General features: G+C 44.7%; 1 protein-coding gene across 4 annotated transcripts in view; it reads left to right on the top strand.

Annotated features, from left to right (window-relative positions):
• The window catches only part of LOC311265673 (IQ motif and SEC7 domain-containing protein 1-like), a 144,706-nt gene that overhangs the window by 69,087 nt on the left and 52,118 nt on the right, over positions 1–23,501 (top strand). Inside the window, exon 1 of one of the 4 annotated variants that reach the window (XM_084367575.1) lies at positions 14,887–15,126. The exons of the other annotated variants lie outside the window; for them this stretch is intronic. Within the exon in view, the coding sequence (XP_084223701.1) occupies positions 15,062–15,126 (65 nt within the window). The 5' untranslated portion in view covers positions 14,887–15,061. Of the gene's footprint in view, positions 1–14,886; positions 15,127–23,501 lie in introns of those variants that run through there. 4 annotated transcript variants of the gene reach the window in all.

Genomic DNA, 23,501 nt, shown 5'->3' with positions numbered 1-23,501 from the left:
CATCACTTAAAACAGGAAGGAGGAAAACAAACTGTCGACATGACGACAGATTATTATTATTGTCTGGTGAATCACTGGACTGTTAGAAGATCTGACTGAACAACAGGAAGAGAGACGTGTGTGTGTGTGTGTGTGTGTGTGTGTGTGTGTGTCATGCCTCAGTCCTGCAGCAGGTGGCGCTGCTTCACATCGTGCTCACAGACTGATGGACTGTTTCTTCTTCCTCTCTGAAGGCTCCAGTAGAATAAATTAAAATGATGCATTCTTCTCTGTTCATATCACGTTACTGAAGACAGATTTCTATTGTTTGGGGAGATTTTATTAGATTTTATTAGATGACAGGAAACAACGAGGAGACAGATGTTACACCTCTGAACCTTAAAGTCCTGGAGGCTCCTACCAGAGTTAGTTACTGTCCTTCAGCAGATGTTTCAGGTATCTGTCCTGTACCTGAGTATCTCTGAGACTTTCCCTCTCTACATCTGAACACAAACATCTGAACTTTCTCCTCCTCACAGCTTCAAAACAGCCTCGTTACTTTAGTTTGATGCATTTGAGGTGAATTATGGATTATTGTTATTTGATTCTACCTTTAACTTTAATAGTCTTTGAATTATATTAATATGACGTGAGCTTCAGTTAGCTTTGACCACAAATGTCCTTCAGAGAGAGACTTTTTACTCTGATACTCTGAGTACATGTCAGAGCCTGTACTCTATTACTTTTACTGCAGTAAAGAAGCTGAATCAGCACTTCTACCTATAGATATTCGTCTTTTAATCATGTTTCAGACTCACACGACTTTTCCCTGCACACATCAGAGCTCAGTGAGATGCTGGTTGCAGCAGACTGACCTTCTGTCCTCAGACTTCAACAGCTACCATGTGACCTACTGACAGCCACACACACACACACACACACAAACACACACAGCTCTCAAAGCTGTGACCTTGAAGAAAAGCTCTTTTTGTCTTCTGAATCGGACCAGCAGGACTTCAGCGTCTGTGTTCCCGCTGCGTTTGAGGCCTGTCGGATCGGTCGGTGTTTTCAGAGATGGTTTCCTCCCCTGCCGTCCTGCAGGAGGTCACGCAGCCGTCGGGTCTCAGGCTGCGAGTCTCTGCTGGCTCTTCAGGCTGCAATGAGCTGAGAGTGATGGCTGACGTGTGTCGTTGGACATTTCCACAGAGACGCTGCGGGAGACGACCCAGCGGACCGGGGCTGTGTTCACCGGGTCACATCACTAAATCATATCCTGCGCTCTGCAGGGCATGTTGCTGCTGTGTGTTGTGTGTCTGTGGTGTTGCCGCCTGAGGCTACAGCGCACAAACATACAGTTCTTATGTTGCGTTCAAATACAGCGAGAAGCCTGTTTTTTTCACATTGTTCCTGAAATCTCAGGTTCTGAAAAGCAGTCCACTGGTCCGGCATCACACTTGTTGCAGCCCAAGTGTTTGTGTTGTGTTTTGTGTGTCGCCCTCGTTCTCCCCCTCCTCCTTGCTCAGTGTGTGGAGGTCCACACCTGATCCCACTCACCACTTAGGCCCGGTGATATAAAGTGCTGCTGGTGCCGGTGGGCCGGGCGGCTGTGGTGTGCAGGAGCCAGACTGAGCTTCAGACGGCATTATCTTTCTGAAGATGCCTGTTTCTTAGTTGACTCCTTCTTTTGTAAAAAGCTTAAACAGCTACATCCTGTTTCTTCTTCCTCCTTTAAGCCCGGTTTTCATTTCATGATTCTGGGGCGGCACTAGAATCAACAACTGAAATTTCCTCGTCGTCACTTTAAGTAAAACTTTTTAAATACTTGACTTTTACTTGTAACAGAGTATTTCTGCTTTTACTTGAGTAAAAGTTCAGAGTACTTCTTCCACCCCTGCTGAGGAGAAGCGTTTACAGTTGGCAGTGTTGTTAAAAAAACCCAAAAGTCGTCACTCATTTGAATAATAATCGAGTAAAAGTCTTAAAGTATCTGATATTACATGTACTTGAGTATTTACATGTACGTTACACTGCACACCAGGGTTTGATCAGTTATTGACTCAGCATTTTCCTGAAAACCAGAATCATTATATATATTTTTTATTCGATTGTTGATTAAATGAATTCATTTTAATTCTGATGCAGCATGTAAATAAATACTGAATAACTGTGGTGAAGTATAAAAGTAGCAGAAACTGGAAACACTCAAGTATAAGTACCTCACATTGGCCGAGTACTTCAGTGAATGTACAAATTGATCTGCAGAGTTAATGTGAGCGTATGATTGATCGAATGTTTCACCGGAGGGTTCAGAGGTCAGAGGTCAGAGGTCAGGTGAGGACAGACTCTGTTTGTTCAGCACGTTTCTGCTCCACTGCCGTGTTTTTATTTGGATCTGGAAAAGCTTGTGTTGGATTTAATATTAAGTGCATTTAATAAAAACAAGCGTCTTCACACTTTGAATGGAGGGTTAGCCGCCGCTGCTTTTTCTATTTTTAAAATCCACATCGTCTCCTGTAGTTTGAATTAACACAACAAAGACGCCCTAAACACAGACGCACTGCATTATGGGAAACAGATGGTACCTGACAGAGCATACTCACTGTACAGAGCAGTCGGAGGTTTCATTTTCCTGTCGGTGCTCTTGAAGTGCCCTTGAGCAACACGCTGAGCGGTCGTCAGGGAACAGTTAACAGGAATGATTCAGAGCAGGAACGAGCTCCGTCCTCAGTGAACGCCGGGACGACGCTCTAAATGGTTTTTAATGAGTTTGGCTTCAGGACAAAAACAACTAACTGGCAAACGGGACCAAATTAAAGGAGAAATCCGCCCTGAAATAGAATTCACATGTGTTTAGTTTGTGTCACTTTGAATAATTGGATCTAAACGAGTCGCTCGTTAAGCAGCGAGCCGGTCAGCTCACAGTTCAGAGCGTCCGCTGCCTGTAGTAACTGTAACTGTAACCAATCACATTACACAGCAATTATAATACATCGATTTACATTTTAACCCGTCGTGTTCACAGGAGACGTGTTCAGGAAGTACATCCACAGCCTTCAGGGCATCGACATGAGGGATGCATGCTGGGTAAAGTAATGAGATCCACTTTCACCTGATTAAATCTCCAGGGTGTTCGACAGACGCAGCGCAGTCACCAGAATTAAACGATATCACAAATAAACAGAAATACGTGCAAATATGTTCGTGTCAAATGTGACATGTAAACATTTCTACGGTACGTGTGGAGTCGTCCAGATCACATGTTTATCAGCCTGGTGTCACGGGCGGAGGTGGAGGAGGTGGTGGAGACTCTGGGTTTGTTCCCAATCACATACTTTAGTTTTAGTACAAACTGCAGCTGATCTTACATTTTTAAGTATTGCAAGTATTCCTACTTTTAGTATAAGTGGATGAGCATTTTCCCAAAATGGTGAACTAGCCCTTTAACACAGTTTAGTTTGGATGTTGGACGGAGACAACGTGTTGTTGTCTTTGCCGTCCTGTTAAGGGCTTTTTTTTTTTTTTTATGGGATAATTGTTTCTGTTGTAAATGGGGTGTTACTTTCTGCGCCAGCGTGAAATGACTTCCTGTTTCTGTTTCTGGTGGCGTCTCCTCCGGTCGTGTCTCTAATCTCCTCCTGCAGCGAACACACAGCCGGCTGCACCGCTGTCGACTTAGAGTCATCGAGATCAACTGAGGAAACGTAGAAATCTCATGAAAACTTGCAGTCGAGTTGAACGCTGCAGAGACGGCCGAGTGTCCTCAGGTGACCCCAGCTGTTGGACACGCACACACACGCACGTGTGTGTGTGTGTGTGTGTGTGTGTGTGTGTGTGTGTGTGTGTGTGCGCGTGTGTGTGTGTGTCGCAGTACAGCTCTGCAGTGCATCTTCAGCAGATTAGATTTGTTTCAGTTGTGCTCAGCTGAACAAAGGTGGTTTGTTGAGGTGTGGAACGGCCGACAGGATTTTGTTTATGTTTTCAAAGCGTATAAACATCCGGCGCCCCCTGGTGGTCACGTGACTAATGACTGTCCTCTCACATGTTCACATCCTGGCTCCTAACCAGGTGGTTCTAACTACCTAAAGCTAAAGAGTCACTTTAAATTGAAGTATATGGACTTTAAGTTGATTTGATCATGTTTTTTAAGATCAGGTAGCGCTGCCCTGTCGGCTCCGCTGCCCTCCATGTGATGCCAGTGAAACAGATGCTTCAGGTCGTGTTGCTGAAGATGCTGCTGGTGTAGATGAGAGTGAAGAGTTATGTAACTGCGGCTCTGTGAATTGTGCACGACATGCAGGATCTCACGCCTGTACCGTCAGTGCATGAACGTGGTGGACAACAGCTGCTGGTGCAGGATCACATCAGGGCGATCAGTGACGGTCAGTGGTCGTGGTGTCTGGACTTTAATGCACTTTCAGAATATGTGAGGGAGGCGTGTCGGAGCTAAAGTTGGTGTTAGGCTGCACACTGTCCATGCTCAGGTCTCCAGGCTGAGGGAGTTTTATAATCCTATCAGACTCTGAAATCAGGCTGCATCTCGCACATGAGAAGAATCTTCACAGGTTTCCTTTCTCTGATCTCCAACACGATAATACCGGGCCATCACACACTGCAGGATATCATTAAGATTACTGTGCCAGAGGGAACGACGCAGCGCCTCGCAGGATCTCATGGAGAAGCAGATGTAAACTGTGGCACAACAACTTCACTGTTAATACTGAGAACAGAAGCAGAAGAAACAAGTCTGGATGAGACGATGGTCCGAGAGTCATGATCAACGTGTCTGTCATGTAATATGTCAACAACAGAATGCTAGCTAACGTTAGCATCAAGGTCTAGAATGTTTACTAGCGCTCAGCAGCACCGTCAGCAGCTCTGGATCCAAAAGTACTGATGTGGTCACACAGATCATAACTCCTCAATATGTGTGATGTCATCGCGGCAGCCCTGATGAGTCTGTGAGCAGGTCAGGAGGTTTTAGACTGGATCTGTAAACCCTGAACTTCAGTAATCAGGACTAAACTAGCTGAAACTGCTGCAGTCTGAGCCTGGCATGAGAGGAGCGCTGGTCCTGGGAAGAGATGTTCCTGTTGAATTTTAGCCACGCTGCTAGCATGAAGAAAAAAGCCATAGTCATAGTCTTCGTCCCCAGAGGATGAATCTTACGACCTGAACGCTCCCTCAACGTTTCCTCCAGCAGCTTCATGAGGTTTGTGGTTCAGAGTGAAACTTTTGGATGGATTACCAAAAACTTTGTCAACAACTGTAGAAATACTGTGACTTTCCCATCAGCCTCAGCTGCTCTTTGTGTGCAGTGCTGATTAGCTAATGTTAGCATGATAACGAGGTTAACATGTTGGCTGTGTCGTTGTTAGCATGTTAGCATGTTGTTCTTTAGTTCAGACGCAGAGAGCTGCTAGCTTCCTCTGTCGACCGACCAGATCAGTCTCACCTCCTCATTTCCTTTCTCTCAGGACTGTGATTTGTTACCAGAAGTGTGTGTGTGTGTGTGTGTGTGTGTGCTGCATTTAATTTAACTCCTTCTCTGCACTGCCAGAATTATTTCAGTAACGTTGCACTTTTCTCCGAAGCTGTGTGTGTGTGTGTGTGTGTGTGTGTGTGTGTGTGTGTGTTTGTGAGTGCGTGTGTGTGTGTGTTGCATTCCTCTCCATATGCCTCTGATCCTGGCCCCTCCCACTCTTTGCTGAAATCAGTGACAGCGTGAAACCTGCGTTGTCATAGCAACACCTCACTTGACTCCTGCTATCACCGCTCCTCCTGCCCCTCCCAACCCGTAACACGGCAACCGTCTCCAAGCAACATCCTCTTCTCCGCCCCTCTTCCTCTCTCTCTCTTTCTCTCTGTCTCTCTAATTGTACGAGCGAAAGTTGATTATGAGAACGATGATCGAGGGAACGAAACAAAGGAAGGAAGGAAGGAAGGAAGGAGGGAAGGAAGGAGGGGAGGAGGAAGGATGCAAAGACAAGGATGGAGGATGGATGGAGAAAGAAACATGTGAAGGGAGGGAGTGGGACGAGCGGAGCTGCTTAGGGACGGAGGAGAAGATAAACGAGGAAAAGATGGAGAGAAGAAGAGGAAAACAAAGCAAGAAAGCAGGAAATAGGATAAGAGGATAAAAGAGGACAGGTTGGAGGAAAGAAGGGAAGAAGAAATGAAGAACGGTAGAAGAAGGGGAGGAGAGAACAGGGAACATGAGGGAAGAACAAAAGAAGGAGGGGAGGAGAGATGAAGAGCGTGTAGAGAAATGAAGAAAGTTAAAACTAAAAATGGACGCAAGAAAGAAAAAAGAAAAGGGGATGGAAACAAAATGGATGAAGGAGTGAGAGGAGTAGAAAGAGGGAGAGATGCAGAGTGGGATGAAAGAGAGAAAATGGGGGAAGATAGTGAGATTTGTAAATAATGGATGTGTAGAAAGTGAGGGATAAATAAAAGCTGTCGTTTACATTATTAATAATCTTTCTTTCATTATCTCACTTTCACTCTTATTTTGTTTCTACTTTCTCCTCTTCCCTTTTTCTTTTGTCCTTCCAACTTTTACATCTCCTCCTCCTTCGTTTTCTTCTCCTCGTCACTCATTCTTATCTCCATCCTCCCGTTCCTCTCCTTTAATGAACCTTCAATTTCAACGATGGAAATCAGACGCAGTATCACGACGCTCCTTCAGTTTTATCTGGACGCAGACTGAACTGTGAGGAGAATGTATTTTCGATGTACGATGTTTTCCTGAACCAGAAGTTTGGAAACAGCGATGTATGTTGTGTTGGAGCAGTTCAGGTGCGAGGATGTGTTGAGAGGTTCTGTTGGTCCGTCAGTACATTGGTCCTCCTCAGAGCTGTGTCCACCTACAGCAGCCCCAACTTTCTATAGGCCTGACATTTGCCATGGAGGCTGTGAGGTTGTGAGGTTGTGAGGTTGTGTGCATGGAGATGATAACAGCCTGATGGTCTGTGTGAACCTGGACTCAGATGTTGTGAGTTTGTGCTCGTGTATGTTTGTTTTGTTTTCAGGGTCGGGTTTGATACAGAACACGTTTTTTAGCATTTAACTGGAATCTGTTCCAAACTGCTGCTTTTCATAAACTTAAAGGGGCACTACGTAGTTTTAGGGAAGAGAAAGATCTTCATATGCCAAAACAAACTAAATAAACAAACTCTCTTTGTCTTCATGACTGAATAAACAAACTGACTTAAAGGACGACACAGTTTATACTGTTTTACTGTTTATGTGTGGCGGACCCTGCCACCTCTCTAGCTTCAAACAGTGTTCTGGGACCTTATTCTCCTCTGAGAGCAGCTTGTTTATTCACTGATGGAAACAGTTTGTATTATTACGTCATTAATATTGTAAATATTAATATTATGAGTTTGAATTTCTGCATACTGCCCCTTTAACCAAACTGCTCCCCTCTGTATGAGCTCAGCCACAGACGGACTGAGGATGATGATCCTGGTCTCTGGTGACCTGCCCACCGTCCGTCCGACCACCTCAGCGCAGTAAAGTCAACGCCTCATTAACTTGAAAACTCGCTGTCGCTCCGGGCAGAGGTCACGTTCGTCTAACGTCGTCAGAAGAACAAATTATTAATAATTAAAAGTTGTATCCAGGCGACAGGGTCGTTGGTCTGTTTCCTTTGACCTCAGATAACCCTCACACTGCTCTGCATGGTGACAGCTCACCTTCATTTTCTTTCCTCTGACTCCGTATTCTGTGAAAGGGAGTGGACTGGGCAGATAGAGACTGGCGACAGACTGAAGGGCAGAAAGAGACAGAAACAAATTAACGATGGAGAGTTGGGGAGAATGAATGGAGAGACTACAGTGAGGAGATGGAGGAGGAGGAGGGCAGCTTATGAAAAGTAATGATGAATTATAGAAGCTTGTCCCGAGGCTGAAGAGTCACCACAGAGGGAGGAGAGGGGGGAGGATGGATGGATGGATGGATGGATGGATGGATGGATGGATGGATGGATGAGGGACGGAGAGAGAGACAAAGAAAAAAGGACGGAAAGCGATTAAAAAGAGGAAACAGGCCGATGATGAGTGGACGAGAGGAGCAGATACAGGACGACAGAGAGGAGGATGTGTGGGTCAATACATTTTGTCACAGAGCAGCAAAATTATGGAATACCACTGGCTCCTGTTGCCGTGGAAACCAAGGGGAAGCTGTTTCATGTTTCACGCTTTGTTGCCCACGGTAACCGTCCTGAGATTGAAGGATGGATAAAGAGAGAGAAAGAGAGAGAAATATGGATGGGAGGAATGAATAAAGGCTGGTGTTGCCGTGGTAATAACACAATAATCACCGAAAATCAATGACAGTGATGTAATGTGTTTGTGTAATGTTTCTCATCTCGTTCTCATTTTCTCAATGATGATGTTTGTCATCGCTCTGTTTCTGCTTTGTTAGCCGCCTCCCAAGTTTACAGAAAAGATGAGGTACAGATGACCTCACCTCAGTGACCTCAGTGACCTCAGTGACCTCCCTGACCTCACTGACCTTGGTGTGGTCAGGGCTCTGGCTTCAATCTGAGCAGACTGAAATATCTCAGCTAATATTTGATGGTTGCCAAGAAATGTTCCATGTTTCCACAATCCTGCTGACTTTTCCTCACGATGATGATGTTCAGTCCATCTCTGGAGACAGTGTGACTCAATTTGATAACATTTTTATAATTTTTTAAAGTTTCATGAACACCAGGAGCAGCGTTTCTGCTGGTTATGTTTTAATAAGGATAGAAAAAAACAAAACATTCGGTGATCACCTGACACACGTCCTCCATGTACAGTATGTGTAGTAGCTGTTAACGTTCGTGTTGCTCTCCTGACAAGACCTGATCTCTGCACCAAGTAGAGGAGTAGGGAGTGATTTCTTTTGTGAAGAAGAGATCATGCAGCCGGCCCGTCCTCCCACCTGGTTACTGGGATTTTCCACAGTGAGTTTAAGAGACAATGGGCCCCCGGGCACCGTCGACATGTAAAGGACCCCCTCCACTCTCCACCGGGCCCGCCACAGCTGCAACACGCTCGCCTGAGCTGATCGCTGTAGACGATCCTCTGACAGTTTGTAGTCAGTTTGTCTCTTTGTAGTCATTTGCTTCTCTTTAAAGCTGCTTTGTGTTTCTTTGTGGTCAGTTTGTACGGAGCCCCCTGAGGCTCACAATCATTTTTGCATTCCCTCGCGGTACTTTCATCCTTCCGAGCCGTCTCATCGTGGATCGAACGCCGCGGCCTCTCCGGCTTCTCTCTTCCTCTGCTGCTGCTGCGGAGTCACTAATCCTCCTCGGACCAGATGCATAAAACTGCCACTTGATAAATGACTAAGACTCTTTCTATACACAGAAACAGAAATATGTGTATGCATTGTTTTTGTCAGATTTATAAATCCGTGGGTTTATCTGGTCCTGTTTCATAAATCTCAGTAATGCACAAGCCTCGTTTCACCTCCACATAAACGGAAGGAGGATCACCCGTTTGAACAAACAGCCAGTATATTTGGAGCTGGTCGCATGTTTCTGGTCTGTTGACAGTGATTTGTTTGAGGTTTAGTATAATTTCACGAGTAGTGTTAACGTGCAGTTTAATGTCACAAACCTTTAACACAGTCTTTGCACGCTGACTTACTTTTGAGGACAATTTTCTTGGATATTGTGGGTGATTTTGACGCCGGCTGCCCTGAGGCCACATCATCAACACACCCTGAGCAGTCAGCTGTCACTCATCACTCTGCTGCTGTCACACTCTCTGCAGCCAATCAGCATCTCGTCACTGAAATAAGAAGGAAACACTCCGGTTTCTGTTTCGATGGCGTTTCAGTCCATGAGATCCTCATTTCATGGTCGTTAGACGCCAGCAAACACTCCAAGACTCTCAGAGGTCTCATGTTTCATGCTGTTTCAACTACCTGAAACAAATCTGGGGTTTCTTTTTTCATGTTTTGGATTTTTTTGTCTTCCGCAGCAGAAACTGAGCAGATTGTTCCGAGTGTTGTTTCACAAAAGCAGCTTCTCTGCTAACGAGCAGCTGCTCAGACTGTCGGACTGCAGCTAATAAACCTCACAAAGCTGTTTGAAACATCAAATGTAAATGTATCTGTAGCTGTCTGAGCTGGATCCTGTCTCACGTAGGGTCTGACTTTTATTTGTGCATTCAAAACTAATCTCTGAGCTCTCCTCCCGTCGGTAAACGGCTCCGGATCAGATGTGGCTCCGGGTGTTTATTCCTCCAGAGCTGGCTCGAAGCAGAAATGACGTATAATGCATTTAAAAAGTGACGTGGAGAAAAAAAGTTTATAACAAACTCACAGAGCATGTTAGTTAACTTATGTTAGCGTGCTACAGCTGATAAAATCTGCCTGCCAGCTAAAAATGTGAAACCATTTACGTTTTATTCTCTCAGAAAACATCGACTCATTGCCTCCAACGTCCAGTTTATATTTGTTTAGGTTGAGTTTTCTATTTGTCTCTGTGCTGATGCTCTGCGTAGGTTTGGTTAGGATCAGGAAAACTTCATGGTTTGGCTTAAAATACCTGTCGGTCGCCACAAAATTGGCTGGCAAATGTCCCCAGACCTCCTTGAAAAACACCTGGTTTTGTCACCATGGAAGTGGCTGGAGATGCTCAGACTTCCTGTGAAAAACAGCACGTTTTGGTCACCACAAAATCCGAAGACTCGAACTACGGTCAGCAGCGTCTCCTTCCCCTCCACCTCCGGACATGAAAGTCTGCTAATAAGCATGTAATGTGAATCTGATATGCCGCGTTTGCCGGCGTATCTGAGGTTTGCAGAAACTGTAACTGAGAACATGATATCCTGCAGACCGGGCTGAGAGTTAAATCTGCGCCTGTTGTGAATGTGAGGCTCGATCTGTGTAGCAACAGTCAGGAAGAGCTGACGAGGCACATTTTATGTTTGAATGTTTGTCTTCAGATGTGAAGAGCTCGAAGCCGATCACGCGATCACAGCCAACAGGACGCAGATTTACAGGAGGTCACGTAGAGAACGAGATGGGTCTGTAAATACTGTTTCATCTCTCTGAGTGATATTTTTTTATGTGTGTAACATTCATCAGATCAATATTCTCTCATCTGCTGCGAATCACATCGATGAATATTATTCTAAACTGACCTGAGAGCGAGTGAACGACTGCAGTCGAGCTCTGCTGATGTCGTTCATTTTGACATTCATGCCGATAAATTAGAGCGAGAGAGTGACTATTAAACAGAAAGTGAAGATCCGGACAGAGAGAGAGAGAGAGAGAGAGAGAGAGAGGGATAATGGAGGGAGCAGGGTTCATTAGAGCTGTTTTTATCAGTATTGATTAGCCTCCTGCTGAAGCTTTGGTTATACACAATGGAGCTGAGATTTATCAATATACTGAGGGAGAGAGAGAGAACGATAGAGCGAGGGGACAAACACTCCTTAATCTATACCCACACCCCTTCAAAATAAAAGACACTTTACATTTCTGAACTCTTTGACTGGAGTTTGAGATGATAGGACACTTTTAAATATCTTCTGTGGACTAAGAAGAACCAATATGGAGGCCTATTAAAGGGTAACTTCACAGATTTTTGCACATATAGATCAGTTTGCTCGCTGACTGTTCTCAGAAAAAGTAACGTCATCAGGGTCATTTTCACTGGAGACTAATAATGTACAGCAGACAGTGGAGTGAAGGCTCAGTGTTTAAAAAATAAAAGTCAAGAGTAAAAGTAAAGATATCGTGTTAAAAACTAACTTTTGTAAAAGTGAAAATCGCCCATATGATTAGTACTTGAGTTAAAGTCTGAGAGTATCGGATAATAAATGTGCTTTGGTACCAAAATTAAGAGTAAATTATAAAGATATTAACACATGTTTATCTTTAAGATCAATTTTAAAAAACGTCTCTGGCTCTGACGCAGCATGTAATCTGCAAAGTTACTAATATCTCAAGTTAATAAATGTAGTGGAGGAGAAAAATACAGTAGCAGAAAAGAGAAATACTCAAGTACCAGCACCAAACTGTATTCAAATAAAATTGTACTTAAGAACAATTAATAATAATATGATATTCTGAAACAGGCAGTTCTGCGTAATGATTATGTTTCCTTACATCACACTTTTTACATGAAACAAACAACTTCATGTTTTCATTTAATGCTGAATTTACAAGAAGGAGACAATGATTCACAATCTGTCACAAAGTGTGTTGAGTTTCTGCTCAAACAACTCTTAAAATCACTACTTTTGTTAAGGGAGTCTGGTGATGTTGTGGTGACTGGTTCAGTGGTTGGATCGGTTGACTCCTTCTTCTTCTTCTTCTTCTTCTTCTTCTTCTTCTTGTTCTTCTTCTTCTTCTTCTTCTTCTTCTTCTTCTTCTTCCTCATCATCTGTAACTCTACATGTCCTGTACATAACTGTGGGTGAGACGCTGTATTTGAGCTGATCTGTGATTGGCTGGTTTGTGGTTGGAGCCGTCACAAAGTGAGAAACAAGATTTTCACCTCCGACACTTTGAACCATGAACATAAACTCCCCGTGTGTTGCTCTCTGTGACGTAATCTCTGATTTGTCTGAAATCACTCAGTAACTCTTCAGACTTTGGACTCGTGGCTCAGAGAGAAACAGTCGTCACTGCTTCAGATGTGTGAGGAGCACAGCTGGTTCTGCTCTGGACTCTGAAGCAGCAGGTTTATCTGCTGCCTTCTGTTTCTTCCAGCTCTTGAAGCTGTTGGTTTCATGATGGAAGTTAAAAAGGATAAGACGCTGTCTGAAGATGAGCCGGTGTTTGTTACTACAGCTCTGCATTAACAGCCACCAGAGCCCTCCGCTGTGCACGAGCAGAAGTCATGAGTCATTTCAGGAGCATTTCTCACACAGTCGTCACCTTTCTGTGAGCAGCACCTCAAACTCTTGATGCACGAGGACTCTGATGAAGAGATGATGCCGCGTTGCATTATGGGAAGTGTTGAATCCAGTTGTTTTGTTCAGAGCGACATCAGATCCGCCTCCTCGTTTATTTCATCAGTGCTGACTCAGCAGGACTTTCAGTGCCGAGTCATCGTTAGCTCAGATTACAATATTACTTTAATCCGACTGAATTCATTCTGATGAGACATGAAGCTCCACACGTCCTTGTCCTCCAGGAGAAGTTCAGGTACTTGTGTAAAAACAGACTCTGGTGAAAGTAGAAGTGCTGATCCAGCTTCTTTCCTCCAGTAAAAGTAATCGAGTACAGGCTCTGACATGTACTCAGAGTATCAGAGTAAAAAGTCTCCCTCTGAAGGACATTTGTGGTCAAAGCTAACTGAAGCTCACGTCATATTAATATAATTCAAAGACTATTAAAGTTAAAGGTAGAGTCAGCAGGATTTGTCCCAGCTGTTCCTGAACGCACCACAAAGATAGTTGATAGTTGAGTCTCATTGCCAGGACGTCAAATAGCCACATGTTGGGTTGGTAAAGCGTCCCGAGCAGCAACAAAGAGAGAAGATAAGAAACTCTCTGCAGATACGAGACACTAACACGCCTTTTCTCCCCATTCCAGCCTCCCTCTCTGTCTGTTCACGTCTTTTGATCCATAATTCACCTCAAATGCATCAAACTAAAGTAACGAGGCTGTTTTGAAGCTGTGAGGAGGAGAAAGTTCAGATGTTTGTGTTCGGATGTAGAGAGGGAAAGTCTCAGAGATGCTCAGGTACAGGACAGATACCTGAACATCAGGATCAGAAATACTCTGAGGGGAAACTGGTTAAAGCACAAATATAAATAAGTTCTGTAACGACCGGGCTGATTAATCTTCTCGTCAGCACCTGAAGCATCAGGTTCCTGCACACACACACACACACACACACACACACACACACACACACACACAGCTGTCTGTTTCTTTACATAACGTAGAGCCGGTTCTGGTCCGACTGCGTGCTGAATGTCAGGGTTTCTCAGCGTCTGCTGCTCAGATTTGACCTTTTTTAAGGAAAATAACAAAACAAAATCTGTCTCTTGAAAGTCAAACGTTATAGAGGAGCAGAGCTGAATTGCTGAAGTTGCCCTTTCAGAGTAAAACTCATCTGTTCCTCCTTCTCACATCACTTAGCGGATGCACTGTCCTTCATCATTAAAGGGTTAACCCTCACCCTGAGATGGGAAACAGAGGAGGGACACACAGGAAGTGATTATGGATGCATGATACATATCAGACAGATAAGTTATCGGCCTGTTAATGGAAAATTTACATCATCTGTTCTCGGCAGATAAAGAAATTCTCTGTTGACTTAACAAGTGCAGCATCTCCACACAGTAGGTGGTGTCATGCACCTTTAAAGTTGTTTTGTGAGCAGCCAATAAACACAGAGAAGAAGAACAACAAGAAAAGCAGAAGTTGGAGTATGTTTTTATGGTGTTTAAATGAATGTGGTGTTTGACAGCCTTTTACAAGAGGAAATTAGACTTTTTTTGGTTTGAATGACCCAAGAAGAACAACACAATTTATTTAGTTGGTATATCTTTGTAAAGTTTGATTTAAACCTGACTGATGAATGTTAACTGCCAGCAGAGAGAGAGAGACCGGACTGACACCACAAACCAAATAACACAAATGAAAACTCAGCCAGTCAAACTGTCACCAGGTGTGCGTTAAAATAACAAGACAAAAATGTTTTTATTATCGGCTGAAAAAAATCCATATCGTGCATCCTGAGAATGAATATCACCTCAGACAGATAATCAGTTTGAATAAAAAAGAGGAGAATAAAAACATAAATACAGTTTGTATAGAGAGGGAGGGAGGGAGAGAGGGAGGGAGAGAGAGGGAGGGAGAGAGAGGGGAGGAAGTGATGGAGGAGGGAAGATGATGACGAAGAGGGAGGCGAGGAGAGGAGCGAGCGGTGGAGAGAGGCGCACACAGAGCAGGAGAGAGAGGCTGAGAGGCAGCACTGGATAGTCGCTCTGTATCTCTCTCTCTCTCTCCCTCACCTGTCTCCCTCCCTCACCTGTCTCTCTCTCTCCCCCCCCCTCTCTCTCTCTCCTGCTGCCTCTGGTTGTTGTTGCAGCGGCGCTCAGCAGCAGCAGCAGCAACAATGTGGTGCATCAACTGCGCCTCGGACAAAACCCCCGCGATCCTGCACAACAAGCTGCTGTACTGGTAAGAGACCCACCGGGGAGGAGGTGGAGGAGGAGAGGAGGTGGAGGAGGAGGAGGAGAGGAGGTATCTCTGCCTCCTCCACACTCTACCTCCGACTCGCTGCGTGTTTTTCCGCCGCGGATGGCGCACTGCTGCGCGGCTTCTGTCTCCTCGTCGTGCGCTCTGGGTTGTAAATCTTAATGAAATGCGACATGACAGCGCGGCGGGCTGCTCCGGGCTGGTGGGTGCTGCTGTTGCTCTTGTTGCTGGTGATGTGATCGCAGTTACCGGAGCTCTGGTTGCTGCTGTGAGTGTTGATGCAGCGTGCGGGGCTGGTCAGCTGTTGATGTGCGCAAAAAGAGGAGATTCTGCTCCTGGTGACCTGTCGTGCGTTTGTGTGCGTGATTCTGTCTCCTTTACCTGTCTCTCTCTCTCTCTCTCTCTATCTCTCCCTGTCACAGCATGTCTCTCTACCTTTGTATCTCATTGATGGACGACCTTAAACTTTGAAATGATCATTTTTGAAGGAATGTTGATGGAAAAAAAACAAAATCTGCTCTTCAGTTTTAGCTTCAAGCTGAGCGGCTCATCCTGAGAGGACACAAGGTTTTCAGGAGGCTGAGTTTAAGCAACACTTTAGATATTGAATTAACAGTTTAAGGGACTCTGAATTTGTAGAGATTAAAGAATATTCCAGCAACAAGATGATCCAGCCATCGTCTCCTCCTGATGATATAAAGTCAGGCTCAGTCATCGTCTCCTCCTGATGATATAAAGTCAGGCTCAGCCATCGTCTCCTCCTGATGATATAAAGTCAGGCTCAGTCATCGTCTCCTCCTGATGATATAAAGTCAGGCTCAGTCATCGTCTCCTCCTGATGATATAAAGTCAGGCTCAGCCATCGTCTCCTCCTGATGATATAAAGTCAGGCTCAGCCATCGTCTCCTCCTGATGATATAAAGTCAGGCTCAGTCATCGTCTCCTCCTGATGATATAAAGTCAGGCTCAGCCATCATCTCCTCCTGATGATATAAAGTCAGGCTCAGTCATCATCTCCTCCTGCTGAACCACTTGAAGCAGCTGGAGATGATTTAAACACAAAATGTCTCCACACAGCTCGTCTGCTGTGATCTCAGTCTGCAGCAGCTTCTTCTCAGATCACAAACTGACCTGAGAAGATGTTATTTACATCTTCACTGTAGCTGCTAAGCTAAAGGTGTTAGCATGCTCCCCATCTGAGGTGGGTGTTTTCAATGCGATTTGAGATCTCACAGTTTCCAGAGACTTGGATTACACCGGATGCAGCCGGTCCTCGTGCCTAAAGGACAGACAGCTGACTGTGAGCGTCTCCCGAAACAACATGGCCGCTGCAGCGCTCCAGTGACAGGCGGACCGGACCTTTTGTCGTACGTTTGCAGTTTGGCTAACGTCAGGAAAACATTGTGTTTTGTCACTGCGGTTACAAACGTATCTATGAAAGAAACACATAAGTGACGTCACTTAACTGTGACACGACGTTCAGAGGACTCACAGTTGACTTCCTGTTTCACGCTGGACCAAAAAAAAAAAAGTCCACCGCTTGTTTGACCCGACCTCCTCCCTCTTTAAACTGCCTCTCCTGACGCCCTCCATTGCATCCGTAATGATTACTACAGCCACTAGAGGTCGCCGCCTAACAAGAAACATAACTATGGGTCATAATACGCTGCTTTCACAGTCGTCCTTGGTATATGGTTATGTTATGAGCAGAACCTCAGTTTCTTCTACTGTGAAGCTCCAGAAATGTTTTTTGAGTAGATAATGATTCAGTTTTTTTTTTTGGGTGAACTGTGCCTTTTGAGTAAATCTTTAAGTAATTGAATTAAGGCTTCAAGGCCCTCTCTGTAGGTTGAGGAATATTAGATTAATGAGAGGAGCCTCCTTAAGGCTGCAGTACGAGCCGCTGACACAGTCAGATGATACCAGTAACAGAGCCGCCTCGTATTGTCTGTGTCCTCATTTCAAACTCAAATATGCTTTTATTGGCCTGACAGCGATAAAAAGAGAGTGATGCCAAAGCCACACAGCCTGCTGGGAGATTATTCAAAAGCGAGCCGAGTTGAAGGGAACAAAGCTTTTCTATCAGGCTCAGGTGAGACTGGACCCATCTGGTTCGTCCTCAACCTCAGCCGGGGTCACTACAAAGGCCCGGTTCTCACATTTACAGTGTTCACAAGTCACCAAGTGTCGACTCGTGTGACGCGTTTGTGCCAACAGACCCCGAGAGGGTTGATTTCACTTTCAGCTGAACAGCAGAGGAGTAAAAAAAACTGCCGCTGTAATCTCGAAGCACGTACGTCTGCTGCTCACAACAAAGACATCATGTGATTTTATTTTGAAAGGTCATAAAGACAGCGTCAGATTATTCTCATATAAAAGGATGATGTTCAGTTTTAATCGAGTGTCATCTGTGGACTTTCTGTTTTTGTTCATCATGTTCATCAGGATGTGAGGACATTAATAAAAGTGTAGAGTAAATGATGTGGGACAGAATCGTAAAAACAAACCGTGTGACTGTGTATCAGCTGGACTGATGTTAGTGTTGACAGTGATGCATTGTGGGATACACTTAGCTCTGAGTGTGCGTCAAGTGTAGGTGAAGTGAGCTGTATGGTTTCAGGTGTGTCTCTGCTGGGACAAAGACTGAGACTCTTAACAGAAGCAGCACTGGAGGAAGAGCTCAGATGCTTTACTTTGCTTTAACGTCTCATTATGGAGTGAACGTTAATGTCACAGTGTAACGGCTGCAGAATAATGACACCATCATTTCCATATTACCTCGCCTCGCTGAGCCGCTCTGTCTGCCACCGGGCACCAAATCTCCTGGGAAAATGAAGGCTGACTGGCAGCCTGGCACCATTTCCACCAGCCTTCACGTCTCCGTTATAGACTAAATACATGAATAAACTGGTGTTTTGTCCTGTGTTGTTGCTCGGCGTTACTCGGGACAATCCAGAAAGCGATCTAGTTGTCTTTGCGCCAACGGTGCCGACAATAACACCACTTTGTTTCCACTGCTAACACAAGGGTTGGGTCGGTTTCCAGTTTTGCTTCAACAGGCTTTATTTTGTCAGGTGTAACCTGGCAGCACGTGGCTAGTTAGCAGGAACCTCAGGACCTCAGGACGATGTCTAAAGGCTTTACACGCTGTTTTTGTAGTCGCAGCACGAAGCCTCGTGTTGATCCGCTGCTCCTGTTAAAGTTACTGCATTATACAAACTCATTTGTCTCAAGTTAAAAGCCCTCCAGCGTTTCAGTGGACAGAAAACCTTCATTTTTTTAACAAGGCTTTTATTGTGAAACATTTTCAGGAATGTGTTACGTCAGCTGAAGTCTTATTGTGTTAATTATTTTGAATTTAAACCGTAGAAGAAGAAGAGAAATAAAAAACACGACGTGTCACAGTTGACCTGATGGACTGTAGTGCTGCTGTCATTCAGCTCTCGTGCGACATCTAGTGGTTAAACTAGGTTATACCGGTCCGGTCAGGTCCTACAGTACATCAAGCGGGTTTAAAATGTTTAAATCGGGCCAACCCCTACTCTTACTACACTCTTACTACACTCTTACTACACTCCATTACACGTTAAAGCTCTGTATTGATAATGTTTCTTAAATTAAAGTTTGTGAGTACAAGTCTCGTCTGTGACTGTTATATTGCTCTATGACATTATTAAATATATACATACAGATGTATTCATGCTGAGCAGCAGCTGTTGTAAAGGTGCTGTTCGTTAATATTTAGAAAAACTTGTCACAGTCATCAAAAGTGACACTTTAAACTGTGGAGAAGATTAAAACAAGTAAAATGTTTAAAAAGGAAACGTACCAAATTCCCACTTTGGAGAAGCTGTAACGGTGTAACCATTAAACATGACTCGCAGATGGTAAGATAGTTGCCAGTTAATCAATTAATGGATCAATCGTTTCAGTTGTTGTAGTAAATGCAGTTTGGTAGTTTAGATTTGATCTCTCATGTATAATATTGTTCATTTGTTTTGTATTCGTACTCTGTAAAGTAACTCCAGCTGAATAAAGTACAGTAGAAGTATAAAGTAGCATAGAAAGAATATACTCGAGTAAAGTACAAGTACTTCTTCGGTGCAGCGATCTGGTTGAGTCAGCTGAGGCGATAAAAAGCTCGTCAGATGTTTGGAGGAAGGTTTGGTTCTGGTCAGTTTGGACATAAAAACCATCAGATGTATCAGGATGTTACATTTCTGTATTCGTCCTTCTTCCTCTGTGTCTCTCGCCCTCTCGTCCTCCCTCTCTTGTTGTGACGGGTGATCGGGTTAATCTGCTGCAGTAATGAGTCGGCTGTCAGCGAGGACACAATCAGACGGCTGTGAAGCCGACGGCTGCTTAACATTTTCCTCTCCGACCCGTCGGACCTCACAGTCACTGAGGTCCTTCTGACGGACAGACAGGCAGGCAGACAGGCAGACAGACAGGCAGACAGGCAGGCAGGCAGACAGGCAGGCAGACAGGCAGGCAGACAGACAGACAGACAGACAGGCAGGCAGACAGGCAGGCAGGCAGACAGACAGACAGACTGTGTGTCTGACACTTTCATCCAGAAACAGACAGTAAAGTCACAGTTTGCGTCACGTGACAGTCGGAGTGTAATCGCAGATATCAGCTGTTTGTGGCCTGGTGCTGTCAGATCAGCAGTGACTGTGAACGGATCATTTCACCATGTTGAACACAGTACAAACCCAAACCTGACATATTTATTAAATACATCATTAACATAAACAGATCAGACTGTAGAATGAGATAAATAAGGTGAACAAACCAACAATATTGCGATACAAAGACAAATATATGTTCAGTTCAGCTGGTTTGAGGTTGATTGTCTTGCATCTCTTAATTTTTCTTCTTTCAAACATCTGCTGTGTTTCACTGTTTCATGTGTTCAGCTGCTTCAGGCGTCGTGTTTAGTTACTGCTGCTGAAAACACAACGTTTCCTGTGATGCTGCTTCATAATAAAAGCTTTTAAATGACTAAATAACAGGAGGCTTTTATTGTGAAGAAGTTACAGTAAATGAAACGTGTTTGTAGCTGAGTTAGCGGAGCCACTTTGTTAGCGGTGATTCTTCGATAGGACTGCAGGGATCGAGACAGGAGCGCCTTTAGTTTGAGACACACCTTCAAGCAGGTAGCTGTGGTGGAAATGTGATTCCCTACCGCGCCGAGTCAAACCGAGTAGAGCCAGGCCGGCAGGCGGATACGAAAAGTAGTGGAGCATTTAGCAGAGCCAATACAAGAGGCAGATATTCCCCTCAGGAGGCGGTGGAGACCAAAAACAGAGCTAAAAGAGAGAATATGTGACTTACAATTTCAATTTAAAAGGTGATGATGTGCCGAAACACAAGTGGCAACAAATCTATTATCGCAAAAAAAAAGATATCATGAAAACCTGACAGAAGGACTGATGACTGATGACTGATGACTGATGACTGATGACTGATGACTGATGATTGATGACTGATGACTGATGCTGAGTTGTTGGTTGTTCAAACTGGATCTTCTGTCTTTCAGTTAAATCATGAACAGGACTCTTAAGTATCGACAGACGTTGCAGACGTTTAGGAAACATTACTGAGCTCTCTGTGATGTTGCTTCGTCTCTGAGAAGCCATCTTCTCTACAGGTGGGCCTCCGTCCTCCAGCCCAGCAGTGTGGCGCTTCATTAGCTCGGCGCTCTGCCGGTGGGAGTGTTGAGAAAGAAAAAGACATGAACTGAGTCATGCAGGCTGTTTGGGGAGCGTTGCTGAAGGAGTTGACTCAGCAGCATTGTTGCGTTAATCCCAGAGGAGGGAGGCTGTTGCCTGGAAACCTCCGAGCTGCTTCTGACCCGACTCCCCGCTCAGGCTTTCTGGGACAGATTCAGGCTGTAAGGCCTGTTAGTAACGCTGAGCAGGACCGACGCTGCCGGCTGAAGGATCCTGCAGGCTGCAGCGCTCACCACACCATCATCACAACCACATCCTGATGAGTTAGCTGGTCCTACAGTCGGACCGGAGGTTTGTCCTGAGGATGGCGCTAGAGGAAAGGCTGTTAAAATGTAAAGTGTTCGTCCTCTGGGGAGCAGGAGTGTGGTGTGTACATTTCCTGGAAGTCTTTCTTGGAGATTTTTTGATATTTCTTGTGAACAAGTGTAACGTTCGTCTTGGATGTGCCGGAGGAAAGGTCAGCTGTCTCTGCTGTGTTCAGATATCTGCAGTCAGGCGGACGTCACAGTGATGTTTCAGTCAGGAGCGCTTTGAATTTGTGGGATCCTGTCGTTAAAGTCTTTTAACCACCTGTCAAGACAAAACATACAAACTGCAGGACACGCTGTTGAGTATTGTTCTGTATTAGACGTGCAGTATGTCTATATATATGTGTAGATGATTGTGAATGTGGTTTCCTTTCCTCTTCTTGTCGTCACCTCTCAGTGCAGCGTAGATCTGTGTGAACACGTCTTAAGGGATCAGGCCGACGTTGTTCTGTATGTTTTCTTCCTCTGTCAACAAATCCCAGGAAAAGACCAGAACCAACACACTGTGAGTGTCTCAGTGCCTTCTGACTTCCTGTCTGTGGCTCCCAGCTCCGGGCCCACTGCCTCTTACTGAAGATGTAAATCTTTAAAAACAGCTCTCAGATATATGGTGTCGTTTTCTTTAAAAAGGCTCGATAATGTAATGAAACAAACATCGCTCGAGCAGGGGGAGACGATGGAGCCCTCTGAGGGTTGTGCTGCCGTCTCTGTTTCCCTCACAATAACTTCCACATCCTCTGAATCCTCAGGAACACTTTACTGCTCTGGTTTATTTATAATGCAGTTTCTGGAAACCTGTGCAGACACGAGAGAGGAGGGAGATGATGTGACGCTTCTCGTTATCTGTTTGTTGCTCGTTACTCCTCTCAAAAGGCGGAGCTGCGACGGTGTTCGGCCACTGGCTGTGAGCAGCTGCTCCACCTGGCTGACGCTGTGGATCTGTTATTGCTCTGCCTGTATCGACGGTGCTGCGAAGAGGCTGCAGCAGCTGTGCTGTGACTCTTCACTGTAACATCAGCAGAGAAGCAGCGTTAAGCCACCTGGGATATGAAGCTGCAGATGTGACAGATGTTTCGCTAACCTCCAGGAACACAGTTGCTTCAGTACAACCAGGTCTGTTCACTTGATTCACGACCCTGCATGAGGTCAGTGATGCACCCATGATTAACAAAGAGTCGCAGCCACAGCCGTGTGGTAGTGTGACTCTAGAAAAGGTTGATGGAAACTGCAAAATTAAAACAAAAACATTTTTATGCTCGCTTGATGTTGGTTTTTCAAAGCAGGAACAGTTCAAAAGTTAATCCAAAATCTGCTCCTCAGTTTTACCTTTTAAGCGGCGCAGTTAAACCTGAGTGGACAGAAGGTTTTCAGGATGCTGCCGTCTCCAGAGTTTAAGTAAAACTTTAGTCATTGAATTAACAATTTAAGGGACTCTCAATGGAGGTGGATCATCCAGCCATCATCTCCTCCTGATGATATAAAGTCAGGCTCAGCCATCATCTCCTCCTGATGATATAAAGTCAGGGGAAGTCCACAAAACTTCTGCTGAACACCTGAAGCAGCTGGAGACTTGATTTAAAACAGAAAAACAACCAAAAGAAAACACAAAATGTCTCCAAACAGCTCGTCCAAGTCTCCAGAAGCCTTGAGATCCCAAATTGATTTGAAAAGACGTTCATTACATCCTTTTTTAAAGCAGAAATCTTCACTGTAGCTGCGAAGCTAAAAGTCTGTTTCTCCTACTTGACTTTGAGGTTCATTAGCGTTTGGTAAACTCAACACCAGAACTTCTTTGGCTCCTCCAAGCCGCCAAAACCACCAACTTCTGACAGAACTCTGCTTTGTGTAGCCGAGTTGTAAAAAGTTAATTCAGGAAGATTTTCTGAATGTTCATTCATTCACATTGTCTCTGTGGGCGTTTACTCTTTCAGTCAAACCAAACAGATTTGGCTTCGATTACACCGGCCAGCCAATCACGTGGCTGCGGGTAAACTAAACCTCTCAGACTGGAAGTCAAGAAGTTTCTACCAACAGTAAAGTGATGATTTAACACTCAGGGGTAGTTTCAGTAGGAACGTATTTGGTCCGTCTGAGTTTAAGTGAATGTTTCCTGTTTTAAATATCAAACTACTTCCTGTTTCTCCTCCTCTGATGAAACTCTTCATCCTCCAACATCAAACTCAACAATCTTGCTGGACCCACTGAGTCAGTTTTCACTTCACTGATACGCTTTTTGTTTTTCACCTCGATCTTGGCGGGTCCTTGATGAAAGAGAGGGTGGGTTAAACAAAAAGAAAGACGGATTGAACGGGTT

This window comes from Pagrus pagrus, assembly GCF_965226575.1.
Source record: "Pagrus pagrus genome assembly, chromosome: 11".
NCBI lineage: Eukaryota > Metazoa > Chordata > Actinopteri > Spariformes > Sparidae > Pagrus > Pagrus pagrus.
This window is presented reverse-complemented; position numbering and strand designations above follow the sequence as displayed.